At 39.8% G+C, this 14,907-nt stretch overlaps 1 protein-coding gene and 1 pseudogene across 1 annotated transcript in view; both read left to right on the top strand.

Annotated features, from left to right (window-relative positions):
* Positions 1 to 8,633, top strand: part of LOC107720348 (eukaryotic translation initiation factor 3 subunit C-like) — a gene marked incomplete at its 5' end in the record, with an annotated part of 18,530 nt that extends 9,897 nt beyond the window's left edge. Inside the window, 10 exons of the mRNA XM_016528030.1 lie at positions 1,685 to 1,909; positions 1,984 to 2,175; positions 3,917 to 4,088; positions 5,180 to 5,339; positions 5,414 to 5,479; positions 6,915 to 7,002; positions 7,080 to 7,245; positions 7,885 to 7,926; positions 8,102 to 8,149; positions 8,362 to 8,633. Coding sequence (XP_016383516.1) covers positions 1,685 to 1,909; positions 1,984 to 2,175; positions 3,917 to 4,088; positions 5,180 to 5,339; positions 5,414 to 5,479; positions 6,915 to 7,002; positions 7,080 to 7,245; positions 7,885 to 7,926; positions 8,102 to 8,149; positions 8,362 to 8,438 — 1,236 coding nt within the window. The remainder of the gene's footprint in view (positions 1 to 1,684; positions 1,910 to 1,983; positions 2,176 to 3,916; positions 4,089 to 5,179; positions 5,340 to 5,413; positions 5,480 to 6,914; positions 7,003 to 7,079; positions 7,246 to 7,884; positions 7,927 to 8,101; positions 8,150 to 8,361) is intronic.
* A 1,048-nt stretch (positions 8,634 to 9,681) lies between these two features.
* Positions 9,682 to 13,342, top strand: LOC107720337 (probable proline dehydrogenase 2; annotated as a pseudogene).
* Positions 13,343 to 14,907: the final 1,565 nt, after the last annotated feature.

The raw sequence follows: 14,907 nt of genomic DNA, 5'->3' as shown, positions 1-14,907 counted from the left end.
CTGCGTCAGACTGATGCTGGCTGGACAGGATTTACCGCGAGTTTTCAAAAGCGCGATAATCAAATACGGTTTTGATGATAATTAAATTTTAAACGATAATACTAACCGTCAGGGCATTTTATCGTGATTTATCATGAAACCGGTAATCGTTCCATCCCTACTTGCTACCTTGTGTCTTTACTCTTTCCTTTCATTCTTTTCATGGCTTTGGAAAACTTGTCTCGTATGTTTCTCTACGTCGCTTTTTGCAGAACTCCGGGTCGTCGACACCAAGCTTCGTTGCAATTTCTCTCTAGGAATTAAATGCTTTCTCTGAATCTTTAAAGTCTCTCCGCGAGCGATCGTACCGGTGCAGATATATCTGTGGCAGCTCAGCTATTCGACACTCCAGTGTGTTCATGTTGCTAGTGACATGAGAAACGAACCGGGAAAAAACAATTGCACGTCAAAGAAGGTGGAGTTCCAGAACACATCCACTGATTGCGTAATTGTCACGGACCAATGGAAGCTCAAATATGTTTAGGAGCCAAAACGAACTCCCCCAGAATGTTCACTTTGGTCAGTTCGTTCTTCGATTTTGTTTGAAGTATATCGGGGGTCTTAAGGCAGAGGCAGCCTCTCCACAGGCTGCATAAGCACTGCCAGTCAGACTAGACGAATACTTACAGCCCCGGGAGGGGAGGCACAGCCTGCCCCACCAGGTGGAAGCGGTATTAGGACTAGGGCTGTGCGATTAACGCCACGGACCAATGGAAGCTCAAAGGTGTTTAGGAGCCAAAACGAACTGCCCCAGAAAGTTGCTTTGGTGAGCTGTTTCGAACTGCCGAAACGAACTCAAAACGAACTTCCTTTCGGCCTGATTTTGTTCGAAATTACGTCATATCAGTTTGTTCTTCGATTTCGTTTGAAGTATATCGGGGCCTTTAGTTTTATTTTTTATTAATTTTACTTCCAGTTCATTTTTTTTTAAGAGTTTCAACTTAAAATAAAAATTAAAAATGTTGCCTTGGCTAACTGGACCACTTGTGTATATAACTAACTAGTGTTATTTTAGTATAATTTATGTTCTATTATAGTTTCTTATATATATATATATATAATATATGTGTGTGTGTGTGTGTGTTTTTGTTTGTTTGTTGGCTTTTATTTTTATACTTGCATTTAAATTATTATTATTATTATTTTTACATTTTAATTTTAGTTACATTTTTAATAATTTTATGTGACTTGTCATTTTTATTGGTTTATTGTACGTATTACTGTTTTTTCAGTTTTAATTTAGATTAATTCCGTTTTAGTTTTTTTAACTAGACCATTTTATTTTAGTATTATTTATGTACTATTATAGTTTTTATTAAGACTTTGAATTAGCTTTTGTTTTTATACTTTGATTTAATCTTACATTTTTAGCAATTTTATGTGTTTTTGTCATTTAAAATAAGTTTGAGAATACATTTGAAAATGTTTTTTTTTTTTCCAAGTTTGGAAAGTTTTTTTCTTTTTATGTAATATTTATGTTTTAAGTTTGTTTTCAATTAGTGAAACTGACACTAAATTAAATTTAGAAGAAAAAACGAAAATAAGTGTTCAGTAATTTTTTGGTTCAGTATTCCAGCTTCTGATCGTTGAGGTTTTGGTTACTGTTAAACCCCTGGTTCTGACCTTTGACCTGTTTGTCCATCAGTCGGAGCAGGATCAGGAGGAGAGCGAGGGTGAGGACAGTGCCGTCATCATGGACCGCTTGTGTAAGTTCATCTACGCCAAAGACCGCACAGACCGCATCCGCACCTGCGCCATCCTCTGCCACATCTACCATCATGCCCTGCACAGCCGCTGGTTCCAGGCCCGAGACCTGATGCTGATGAGCCACCTGCAGGACAACATCCAGCACGCCGACCCCCCCGTGCAGGTGCGCACACCTGTCCTTCTGAAGCACAGCTGGCCGCTGAGAACACCTGCCTCACCTCTCTCCTCTCCTCTCAGATCCTGTACAACAGGACCATGGTGCAGCTGGGCATCTGCGCCTTCCGGCAGGGCATGATCAAAGACGCCCACAACGCCCTGCTAGACATCCAGTCCAGCGGCAGAGCCAAGGAGCTGCTGGGTCAGGGGCTGCTGATGAGGAACATGCAGGAGAGGAACGCCGAGCAGGAGAAGATCGAGAAGAGGCGACAGGTGCCTTTCTCTCTTAAAATACATCACTGTAGAGCAGGGGTGTCCAAACTCGGTCCTGGAGGGCCAGTGTCCTGCAGAGTTTAGATCCATCCCTAATTAGACACACCTGAACCAGCTAATCAAGCTCTTACTAGGCATACTAGAAACCTGCAGGCAGGTGTGTTGAGGCAGGTTGGAGCTAAACTCTGCAGGACATCGGCCCTCCAGGACCCAGTTTGGGCAGCCCTGCTGTAGAGGCTCACGGTCAGAATAACATTTCATTCAACTCTGATGCCTGAAGTCCAAGAAAGCCTGAGTTTTGTTGTTTTTGTTGATAGTATATGTTAGGGCTGGGAAAATAACATTTTCTGAGATTTTCCGAATACATCGCGATTCTTTCTTGAATCGATTCTGAGCTTAGTTTTGAACGGCAGATGGCGCTGCATGCTTTAGAAACGGCCGTACTCTGCTTGTTTCCAAATCCTTACACACACTTGAACCTAAAATAATCATTCATAAAATCGAAAAGGTTGAAGCGAATTACAAGGGTGTTCACAGTGGGCTGTGTTTACATTAATCTGGCGTCATAAAAGCATTCTGAGCTGATGTGAAATTACAGACTCAGCCGAACGCACAAGCGCTCTTTAGCACTCTTCTTCATGAGCGTTTGAGTGTGCGGATAAAAACTAGAGTAGAGCGCCATCTGCTGTTAAAATCTAAGCTCAACATCCATTCCAGACGAATCGAGATGCATTCTGAAAATCTAAGAATCGATCCACTAATCAATTCTGCGTCGATTTATCATCCCAGCCCTAGTATATGTAAATGTTTCTAGTAGGGCTGAGTTGATTTTAATCAGTGATGAATCAATAGCAGCTCTATTAGTCTTTTTAGACTCTTTTATGCTGTTGTCTATTGATGCTAGGGGTGTGCGATTTGATGATTTTTGATCATGGATGATAAAAATGTCTCCACGATCTGCTTTTGAATAAATATGGTATCGTGCTACAGAGCACATTCTATCACTGTATCAGTTCTGCCGCCTCTGTCTCAATATAACCTTACTGTACAACGCCACATGCATTCACTGCAGTGTTAAGAGTTACTCTCACGGGACACTGCACTTATTCACAATCACAAATGTACTTATAATCATTTCACAATTACAAGTTGATATGAAAACTGCCTTTTGTGCCATTTACATTTTTTTATACAACTAAGCTTTTAAGTGTTGATTTTATTACATGTGACAATAAATAGCAATTCAGTTTAATATCATGGGCTAAGTTATTAATTTTAACATTTCCTATTATAAATTTAATACAAGTTTACAGCATTAATTGAAAGGAATTAATTTACTTAAGAAAAGCTGACATACACTGCACTGATATAATCCAAAAGAATAGATATTGAATCAAGTTGAGATCAGAATCAAATCAAATCAAGGTGTCATGATCAGTCGCTCTGGTACAAACTGAAAGTTCTCCCAAAAATTTAAATTCTGTCATTTACTCGAGTCGTTGCAAACCTGTGTGAGTTTCTTTATTCTGTTGAACACAAAAGTTGATGTTTTGAAGAATGTTGACGGCAGACATTGAATTTCATGAAATGGAAAAAAAAGTGAGTCAATGGCTACCGTCGCCTGTTTGTTTGCCAACATTCTTCAGAATATCTTCTCTTTTTGTTCAACAGAAGAAGTCAAACTGTACAAGTGTGGAATGACTGGAGTAAAGGAGTGAATGCTGTCTGTGGTGTTGTTTAGGTGCCGTTCCACATGCACATTAACCTGGAGCTGCTGGAGTGTGTGTATCTGGTGTCAGCCATGCTGCTGGAGATCCCTTACATGGCAGCTCACGAGTTCGACGCTCGCCGCCGCATGATCAGCAAACAGTTCCACCATCAGCTGAGAGTGGGCGAGAGACAGCCGCTGCTGGGTGAGAGAGAGAGAGAGAGAGACGCCCGTCAGCTTCTAATCAATCTGTGATTAGAGCGCCACCATTCTCCCACGATCCTGAACTAAACAAAATACTGTGACTACATATTATTGCTGCAGTCTGTTTAAAAGTGTTTAATTAATTTGAAGAAATTGTGGCCCTGGAGCACAAAAGCAGTCTTAAGTCGCTGGGGTATATTTGTAGCAATAGCCAACAATACATTGTATGGCTCAAAATTATACATTTCTCTTTTATTCCAAAAATCATTAGGATATTAAGTAAAGATCATGTTCCATGAAGATATTTTGTAAATTTCCTACCGTAAATATATCAAAACTTAATTTTTGATTAGTAATATGCATTGCTAAGAACTTCATTTGGACAATTTTAAAGGCGATTTGATCAAATATTTAGATTTTTTTGCACCCTCAGATTCCAGATTTTCAAATAGTTGTATCTCAGCCAAATATTGTCCTATCCTAACAAACCATACATCAGTGGAAAGATTATTTTCAAAAACAATTCAAAAAATTGACCCTTATGATTGGTTTTGTGGTCCAGGGTCACAATTATTAAACATTTAAATATGTATTTAACATATAATATACTTAATACACCTATTTTTAATATTAAAATTTTTAAAAAGTGGTTTGATTGAATGATTCAATGACTCAAAACTTGTTTTTCATTACTTGTGGGTTTGAACAAATCTCTTGAATGAATGATTCAATGACAAATACATTTAAGTCACTTGTCTGCAATCGACACAAACGTTATCTGAAGCGCCAGTTACTTTCAAAAGATGACATGCTCTGTTTTGATCGCTACCATAGACATCAATGTTTATATCCGATCTATAAACTTTGATCCCAGTATTTCTGTGATAATATGAATGATGGTAAGAATAACACTGTGTAGTTGAAAAGACTGTTTGTGAAGCTGTTTCTGCTAACTGTCTGCTCTCTGTGTCAGCGGCAGAGAACGCAGATCTGGATGATCTCTGAAAGGTTTAGTAGTTTAATAGTGTCGCGAGGGTGTTTGAGTGGAGATGGCGATCTTCTGTGGATTAATCTGTGATGTGTGCTCCTCAGGTCCTCCGGAGAGCATGAGGGAGCACGTGGTGGCCGCTAGCAAGGCCATGAAGATGGGCGACTGGAAGACCTGCCACTCCTTCATCATCAACGAGAAGATGAACAGCAAAGTGTGGGATCTGTTCCCAGAAGCCCAGCGCGTGCAGGAAATGCTCGTCAGGTGGAGACTCGAGACAGAAGATCTTAGCATTGATGTTTTAATTCCGCTGACCTGTGCTGTGTTCTGATCCTCAGGAAGATCCAGGAGGAGTCTCTGCGCACGTACCTCTTCACCTACAGCAGCGTGTACGACTCCATCAGGTGCGTGTTTGACATTCCCCAGAATGGCACTCTTTATCATTTGAAATCTTCTGCAGCTTATGACCCAAAGTGATCTGTAATCTAGTGTTAATTTCGTTAATGAGAAATATGACGAAAAATGTTGACGAGCTTTTTCCCCCTTCGACTAAAACAAGACGCCAGTAAGGTCAATAAATGATAACTGTGACTATATCAACATGCAATGCAATATTGCTGACGATAAAAGACGAGACTAAAACGTATTTTAGAAAATAAAAACTATACCAAAATTAATTTTTATTTTCGTCGAAAAAAGGAGACAACAATGTAATTGCGGACTGCTGTATGAGCCTCTGCTACGCCAGCTTTCAAGTGTGCGGTTGCCAGATATCAAGAGCTCAAATCCACAATCACAGCTTCTCTGTTACAAGGATCATACAAGCCCAGTGTTTGAAGTTTTGCATTCTGGCTCTTCATTGAGGCGCCGATGATGATCTGAAAACACAGACAAACAAGCTGGAGTTTAGCGATCTCCGTGTGAGATGTTCTTAAGGATCTTAATGAAAGTGTAGTTCAGCCTGTGTTCTGTCTGTATTGTTTGTGATTGTGTTTGCTGAATAAATGCACTCACTCAACCAGTGTTGTTTTAATAGAAAAGCATTATTGCAATTTGGAATTATTGGAATTACTATTACTATCTGTTTGTTTTTGCTAGTTTTCATAATGTAGACAGAGAGAGTGCATATCTTAAGTCTTTGATATTAATTAATATATTAAATAGCCTATAATAAATCAGTACACTAGATGAGGTAAAATAAACCATGTTTCGACATTCTATTGATTTGTGCTTACTGGTGAAAGTGCATACATTTCTCAAATGACAACAATCATTTAGATCATAATTTTGAGCAGCGCAAAAAAAAATTTTTATAAATAAAATGATCAGTTTAAACATTATACAGCATGACGGAAATGTGACAATGTTTTCATTGACTAAAACTAGACTAAAATGCTCAGACATTTACCCCCGGTTTCACAGACAAGGCTTAAGCCTAGTCCTAGACTAAACTGTAAATCTGAGCTGTTTCAACTGAAAGAAGCTTGCACTGACTGATCTTAAAATATAGTGGTCAACATTTGAAGTGGATCAAAAAAGTTGTTTATAAAAATTACTTAAATGTCCTAATTGATCTATGGCCTAATCCTGGCTTAGTCTAAGCCCTGTCTGTGAAACCAGGCCTTAGTTGACTAAACAAAAACAGGACAAGGTTGACTAAATAAGATAATAACTAAAAAGCACATTTGATACCAGGACTAAGACTGAATTAAAAATGGTTGACAATTAACACTGCTGTAGTCTGTCATTTACTGAAGATGTGAACTTTCCTTCTGAACGTCTTAAATGGACCCCAGTGTTTTGCAGCTCTTCATCTCTTTCTTTCCATCTCCTCTTCAGTATGAAGACTCTGTCAGAGATGTTCGAGCTGGATTTACCCACAGTGCACAGCATTATCAGCAAGATGATCATCAATGAAGAGCTCATGGTAAAAGAGAAGTTTTACCTCGATCAGTTTTTCCGTGTCCATCCGCACCGGTTCCCTCATGAGTTGTGTTTGCTCAGGCGTCTCTGGACCAGCCGACTCAGACGGTGGTGATGCACAGGACGGAGCCCAAATCTCTGCAGAACATGGCCCTGCAGCTGGCCGAGAAACTGGGAGGCCTGGTGGAGAACAATGAGCGCGTCTTTGACCTCAAACAGGGTGTCTACGGAGGATACTTCAACAGAGGTACGCCACACCATCCTCGAACTTGATTAAAGATCACTGTCAGAGAGAGAAAGATTAATAAATAAATAAATACAATGGGCCTCATTCATGAAACTTGCGTCAATATAGGAGTAAATTCTGAGTAATTTGTGCGTAAAACAGACCTTACCGAAAACTCTCCTCCGGATTCACAAATGCTTCGTAAACCTGTCCTGAAAAGTCACCTTCTCCTTGTAATACCTATGTCATACCTTTGCCATTATACAAATTTATGTCCTCATTTGTCACAAAAACGCGCACACACACACACACTCTCACACACACACACACTCACTCTCACACACACACTCTCACACACACACACTCTCACTCACACACGCACTCACTCACACACACACGCACTCACACACACACACACACACTCTTCACTGTGTGTGTGAGAGTGAGTGTGTGTGTGCGCGGGTGAGAGAGTGTGTGTGTGCGCGGGTGAGAGAGTGTGTTTGTGTTTTGTGTGTGTGTAAAATTTATATACACATACGCACACTTTTAATACGTTTTATAAATGAATTTGGTGTTTAATTAGAATATATTTTTATGTGTGTGTAAAATAGTTTTTAATGGAGCTGATGCACATCACTTAAACCTCTTTCTCTCACACAGATCAGAAAGGCGGTTACCAACAGAAGCAGGGCTACCAGAGAGGTAACCATCATTCACACAGCATGGTAGAATATGTGTCGATCCACACGGAGTCAGATTGTATTCTCGTGTGCTTCTCGCTAGTGTTGGCTAAATGCGGCTGCTGTGAAATGTTTTGTTGAAGTGCTTTGTGAAAGTGCATGTGCGCCTGAGTCTCTAAACACTTCTCACTATGCAGCTCCAGACCAGAGGGGAGGTTACCAGCAGAGGCAAGGTTACCAGCGAGGTGGTTATGAACATCATTCAGTCACTTCTTCATAAACTCACCTGTTCCCTCATTTCTGCAGCTCTCCATCTGCTCTCCAAAGGCCCTTTCACTTTCTCCTTCTTCCTTGACAAGCTCAAAGCAGCTTCAGTCTGTTGATATGAAGTCAGTGCCTCACGTGTGACTTGTGAAACTGAATGTCTGTGTCTTTCTGTTGTCTGTGGCTGCTGTAGATCACAAAGGTGGTTACCAGCAGAAGCAGAACTACCAGCGCGGAGGATACCGGACCCAGAACCAGAGCTCATACTGATCCCAGATCCAGACTGCAGATCTGCTGCCCCACTCCTCTTCAGCAGATCATAACAGCTACGTTTGAGAGCTTGAGCTTACACTGTCGCTTCTGCAGTAGCAGTTTAGGAATACGATATAGTGGGCTTGGAAGAAATATCAAGTTGTTTGTGTTGCAATCTGGTGAATTAATAAAGATTATTCAGATAAAATGAAAGTAGAGTTTCCGTCAGTCATTTGTTTCCAGGTTTGAAACTCGTGTTACACATTTGCTCCACACGCACAGGTCTATTGCAAGAGCATTTCTGTGTTTCGGTTTAGCAGTGAGAAATCAGTTTTTTGAAACAGGTGTTCAAACAAAACATGTTTTCTGTGTATAACACTTTCCCACACAAAACCCACAGACCTTCACTGATCTGCAAGTGCTTGATCTATATAAACATTTACTAAATGCTGTAAAACCATATGATGACCCATTTTAAGCCAGTGAAGACTGTAAGCATATAGTGACCACTAACCAAAATAGTAATGGAGCAATGAATTCTTTGCAGGGAAATAAATGTATGTACAGCATTATTCACAGACAGTACTTTAAGGGAACCTTATCAAAATCATTAATACAGTGCTAGTATAACCGAAGTGAAAGGAGCATAGTTAAAGTCAGATGCACGATGAGACCTGTGATAGTGTGACGGCACATGCGCCTTTTTTCTGATCGTTTTAGAGTAACTCAAGGATGACTTTATTCTGGTGGAAACTTAAGTCGAAGGGGGTTTGGAGTTCATTTTTGGCTCTTGTTTGTTAGTATTGACTATTCAGGACAAAGTCGAGCACAGTCCATCACTGCTGAACACCAGGATCTGTCTTGACTGGCATCTGCTCTATTCCCTTGCTTGTCCTTTCTGCTGCAGTTTCGGCATTTCTTTTTTTAATGTATCCACACAAAAAAAAACAGTTCATGAAATTGTAATATTAGTGCTTTTTCACAATATCTATTAGCTATGCTGTGACTTTAAAGTGGTTTTTAAGTATATAGTGTATTTCTAAATCCAAAGTATTCCAAATTTGGTTTAATACATCTTAAACTTGTCGTGCATTTAAAAAGTGAACACTGATGCTCTGTCATATTTTACAAAGTATGCCCCTCACCCTTAATGTCCCACAGTTCAAACATCACGTCAGTCATTAACCAACATGCCTCTCTCTGTCTGTTCATTTGCTCTCATCCTCTCTGTTTATACTGAAACATTGCACAGAACCTGCGTATGTCAGTCTTGCCATCCATAATTACAGGTGAGAGGATTTTTTCTAATTTCCCAACTATTTCAGACTTTTTTTTCTCTCCCCAATTTTTTGGCTGTGGTATATTTATGGATTTGTACACTAAAGTGAAACTCTTGTTTCTATGTTCATCTGGTACAGGTGTCACTGATGTCTGGTCTGTAGAGATCTGTGTCGAAACCAAAAGGTGTCAGCCCATATATGTTGATGTGGCTGTATGAATGAATACACACACGAGCTGTGGTGTTTGCTGGATGAGAATTGAAATTGCACAATATTGAAGCATACTGCTGCAGTGGCTCACTCCTGCAGCTCTTAAGATGAGCTTTGTGCAGGAATCAATAGTTCACCACTTTAGGTTTTATCAAAACGACCTTTCTTAGTATCTTCAACAGGTGTCAGAGCAGTGGAGATGTGTTCTCTTCTGCGGCCGCCGGCGTTCTGTGCGGCTCTAGAGCGTGGCTGCCAAACGTGACCGAGACCTCTGTAACCCCTCATCACCTGACTTTCTGACCTTTGAGGATCCTCAAGCACTCAAGGTGAAGAGTGTCTGGGAGCTGATCCGAGCTCTCGGAGTCTTCAGGCTTTGCTCGTTCCCTGCGCTGGTTCACAACTGTAGTAAGGTGAGGCAGCAGCTGGAGTTTTGTGTGAACCGCCAGTGAAGCACACTTACTGACTTATAAAGTCACCACAGTTTGACGCATTCTGTTAGCTTGGGAAATGTAGAAATTTAATATAGTCTAGAAGAAATATATAGTTGAGTATCATCTCTGTAGCAGTGGGAACTAATTCCATGTTTTCTAATAATATTTCCAAGAGGCAGCATGTAAAACAAAAACAGGAGAGGTCCTAATACAGATCCTTGCAGCACTCCATACTTTTGCCACTGTGAGATTAGATGTTTCTTCATTTACAGAGACAAAATGTAAATAGACAGACAGGATCTAAACCATCTTAATGCCTGTCCCTGAATATCAATGGCAGTGTAGTTTGCTAATTTACTTGGAACTAGTTGTGGATTCTTAATGAGAGGTTTAATATCCGCCAGATTGAAGGTTCTCAAGACGTGACCTAGAGATAAGGAGGCATATATACCATTGAGAATATGCTGTAGAGAGCAGTTCTCTGGATAGATCAGTGTTATGGGATCTAGTACACACGTGTGATATGACTAATCTTATCTCATATATCTACACCTGTAAAATAAGTTCTCTAAGTAACTTTAAGAATGTTGCTGTAGATTGTTGCAACACTCATAGAGTGATAGAGTAGATTCATTTAGACCAATGAAATGTTTTTTAGGCTACAATTCAGTAGCTGAGTGCATCAAACCTTATTTCATTTACAGTAACTTAGTTGCAAGAGATCTGATGTTTGAAAATTATTTTTGTTTGCTATTTTACAATTATGTGATTTAATCAAAATCAGATTTTTTTCTTGGTCCTGTTGTTAACGTATTTGTTGTCACTATTTGGGGAACAGACACCGTGTGTGTAGAATAGCCTACATATCCCGTAGTGTTATTTAAGTGGTTAAAACATAGGCTGTCATAACTATAATTTGTTTGAAATTTGACATACTACAGTCACATGGTGTGTAGCGTCCTGAAGATGTTATCTGACAGGAGCTCCCTTGATCAAATTTAATGACACTAATGCGTCTGATTATCTCATGTCTAACGAGGCTGATGACCATTGCGAGGAAGGTTTTGGGCCAGCGATGTTTCTGCATGGTCGTGCGTCCGTCTGTGTACGCTCAGTTTGTGGCCGGCGAAACAGAAGGTGAGCTCGCTGGGGGTCCACCCCATGCTAGCGTCCCCATCGAAGAGGACCTGGGAGAGAGCACCGGGTAAGACCCCATTTTTGTCTTTATGAGGGCATATTTTGTAAACATGTAACGTGTCATTGATTTATGACAAACACTTCAATCTAATAAAGTCATGGAAATATAAAAACTCGGGCCATAACCCTGCGTGGAGGTACAGTAGAGCAGCACCACAGGATTAAATTGCGATTTTTTCTTCTTCATTATTTTAACACACATCCGAGTAAAATGGCTTTTCGAATAAGAAAATCTTTAGATATTTTTTTTTCAATGGGAGTTGATTCTGTTTGGCAATTGCCAGGAGTACGCATACACTAAGCATTCATGTCAAAACTGAAGCATACTCACGGCTTTATTGAGCTCAGAAGCTGAGCTGCACCACAAGGCCCACTGAGCCCAGATATGCAGCTGCACCATCAGACTCTCTAAGCCCAGGGGCTGAGCTGCACCGTGGGACCCAGTGAGCCTGGACATGTAGCTCCACATTATCAATTTCTCAGGCTTTTTTTTTTTTTTAGCCTTGAGTTTGTGATAATTTCACAAACCGTTGTGCAATTATTTTCTAGGAATGCTGAATTTGTAGCAATGCTGTTTCTTTCTCTTTCTAAAACCTGCATGAAACTTACAATTTGCATATATACAATTTGGTTACCTTTGTTCTTTTTGCATCTATAGGTTGTAGAACAATGTATTTCATTGTCAAGTACTGGCTGTGACTTTGATCATGGCACACTTTATATCCACAGGGAACGTCGATATGAAGACAGCCTGGCGGCCATGCTGGAGTGTGTGCATGTCTCACAGCAAAGGCTGGAGTAAAAATCCCATGATGCAGCTGAAGATCACCGCTCTCGTCAGCCCTGAGCTGTGTGTGAGTGTTTGATCACTTCATTCGAGTCGAAATGAACAACGATTCAGCTTTTTTGTTTGATATGTACTTTGACAGAATGATTCTGTCCTTTTTTGTCATTGCTGTCCTTTTCTCTATTTAAAGTACAGATGTTATGATCCATGTATATGAATTCCTGTTCAGGCGAAGCTGGTGTCTCTGCTGAAGACAGAGCAGTATGATCTGAACGTGCTTGTGAGAGCCATGGAGGGAGAGGTACAGATATGATCGTTTCTTCTCTGTAGCACGTCACAAGCTTATTGTAATCAGCTGTTATTTAGTATGTGTTGCTTTAGATGGTGTTCTTTGTAACCGGTAGGACGTCATGTTTCCTGGTCTGACCGAGACAGAATAGGAGAGCTACCAAACCTTAAACCCAAGCGAACAAAGACGTTAGCGCTGGGACTGAGTGGCATGCTGTGTGTTCGCAGGCGAGTGTTAATAAAGTGTGAGTTTTGGTGGATGCGGAGTACACATCCATGAATCCTGCGCTGTCTCTCATCACCACAGCCATGATGAAATGCCTGGATCTGGAACACGCTTCAGTGCTAGCTGAAGGTCACAGCCAAGCTTTCTTTGCCATTACAAAATCTTGACAAACAAAAACAACAGTATTTCAAAATAAAACTCCTCTACTGTATAAGAAGCACATTTTATATCTCTAATGGCGTTATAGATATACTTTGTCTGTTTCTTCACCAGGAATCAGGGAATCTAGTGCTTGATGCCATTCAGACGTCCATCGATCACTCTTTCTGTCTCGGCGTTAAACTCATCAGAGGCGCTTACATGGACAAAGAGAGAAGACTAGCCGAAAAAGAAGCGCGAACAGATCCAATCCATGAATCATGGGCGCGAACTAATGACACGTGATGCTTTGACTCCAAAGCCTGCTGTCTTATTTGATGCACACATTTCTAAAGACTCTAAACGAGTTTATACTTTATCAAGTAAAAGGCCTTTTAGTATAGTTGGACAAACATTCAGCTTCAGCTTGTGGTTCATGTTACTTTGTGCTCCGAAACTTTTGCTTACTTTATCCATAATTTTTTTTTTTTTTTTTGAAAAATCATGTTAAAATATGAGTATTTTGAGGTATGTCATGTAAGTATGTTTTGCTGTTATAAAAATCTCAATGAATTTCATCTTACTTTTTGGCCATATAAATAACATCTGCACCAGTTTGAAACTGAATAAAATGAAGGTGGGTATGAGTATGAGCTCTCCACATTCTCATTATATTATACCATATGGGCCATAAAAGCCTGATATATCAAATATGACACTCAACAACAAAAGCCTTTTTTTTTAATTAATTGTGAACCACTTTAAATTGCTCCATTTAAACAAACAAACAAATAAATAAGATTTCTAAACAGATTTATTTCACATGTCCTGTGTCAAAAAACATTATTTCATATGATTTTATAGGGTTTAGTATGTTAAAAAAAAAGTAGTTGTGTACTGTAGTATAGTAACTGGCTAAATTATGGGGAATAAAATACCTGGAAATGTCAATATTTAAGAAATATGTTGTGATTTAGTTATTTTATTTACTTTATTTTATTTATTTACTTCTCCTCTCAGCGCAGCATGGTTTCTCGCTGTGTAAGTCTGTATCTGCTGAAGAACCGCGCCGTGCCCCAGGAATCCGTAAGAGATCTGCTGCAAGAGAAGATCACAGGCGCCAGATAGAGAGAAACCAGCCTAAAGACATCAGAACTTGAATGAAGGCCATGTATTCGAGGCATTATCCTTTGAAAGATGTGAACAATAGGGCCTTCTGGTGGATGTTAATGATGATTTGGGATTAAAATGAACATGAATTCAAAATTGGCCCTTTTTAAAGCATGTTCCTGGTGTTACTGTGCGCAATTCACCAGTGCAAATTATTCCAAAGAAAAAAGTCTTCCTTTGTAACACACATTATTTGGAATAATTACAATTTGTGAATTTATTTTAAGAAGTCTCTTCTGCTCACCAAGACTGCATTTATTAGATAAAAAACACAGTATATTGTGAAATATTATTAGAATGTTAAACTGTAATGTATTTCTGTGATGCGCAGCTGTATTTTCAGCATCATTACTCCAGTCTTCAGTGTCACATGATCTTCAGAAATCATTATTGAGCACTGTGAACATTGCCTCGGTTGTCAACCAAAGAAAATCAAATAAAATATATTAAAATATTCCAAGCATCTTCTCTAACATGTTGTGCTTATACAAGGTTTGTCTCTTAGCACCTGTGCCTGCGCTGTTTACCTAACCTTATTTTAAACCCTCTCTTTGTCCAACACCAAATGGAAAAGGAGGAAAGAGAAACGAGTGAAGGTGGGAAAATGAAGGAGGGCTTTGAGGTAATTATCACCTGGACTTTAATGGCCTTTCCTCAGTTTCTAACACACACACACTCTCACACACACTCTCACACACACACACACACACTCTCTCTCTCTCTCTCTCTCTCTCACACACACACACACACACACACACAC

This window comes from Sinocyclocheilus rhinocerous, unplaced genomic scaffold (genome assembly GCF_001515625.1).
Source record: "Sinocyclocheilus rhinocerous isolate Xijiao unplaced genomic scaffold, SAMN03320098_v1.1 scaffold792, whole genome shotgun sequence".
NCBI lineage: Eukaryota > Metazoa > Chordata > Actinopteri > Cypriniformes > Cyprinidae > Sinocyclocheilus > Sinocyclocheilus rhinocerous.
The sequence above is the reverse complement of the archived record's forward strand: the minus strand, read 5'-3'. Positions and strand labels throughout refer to the sequence as shown.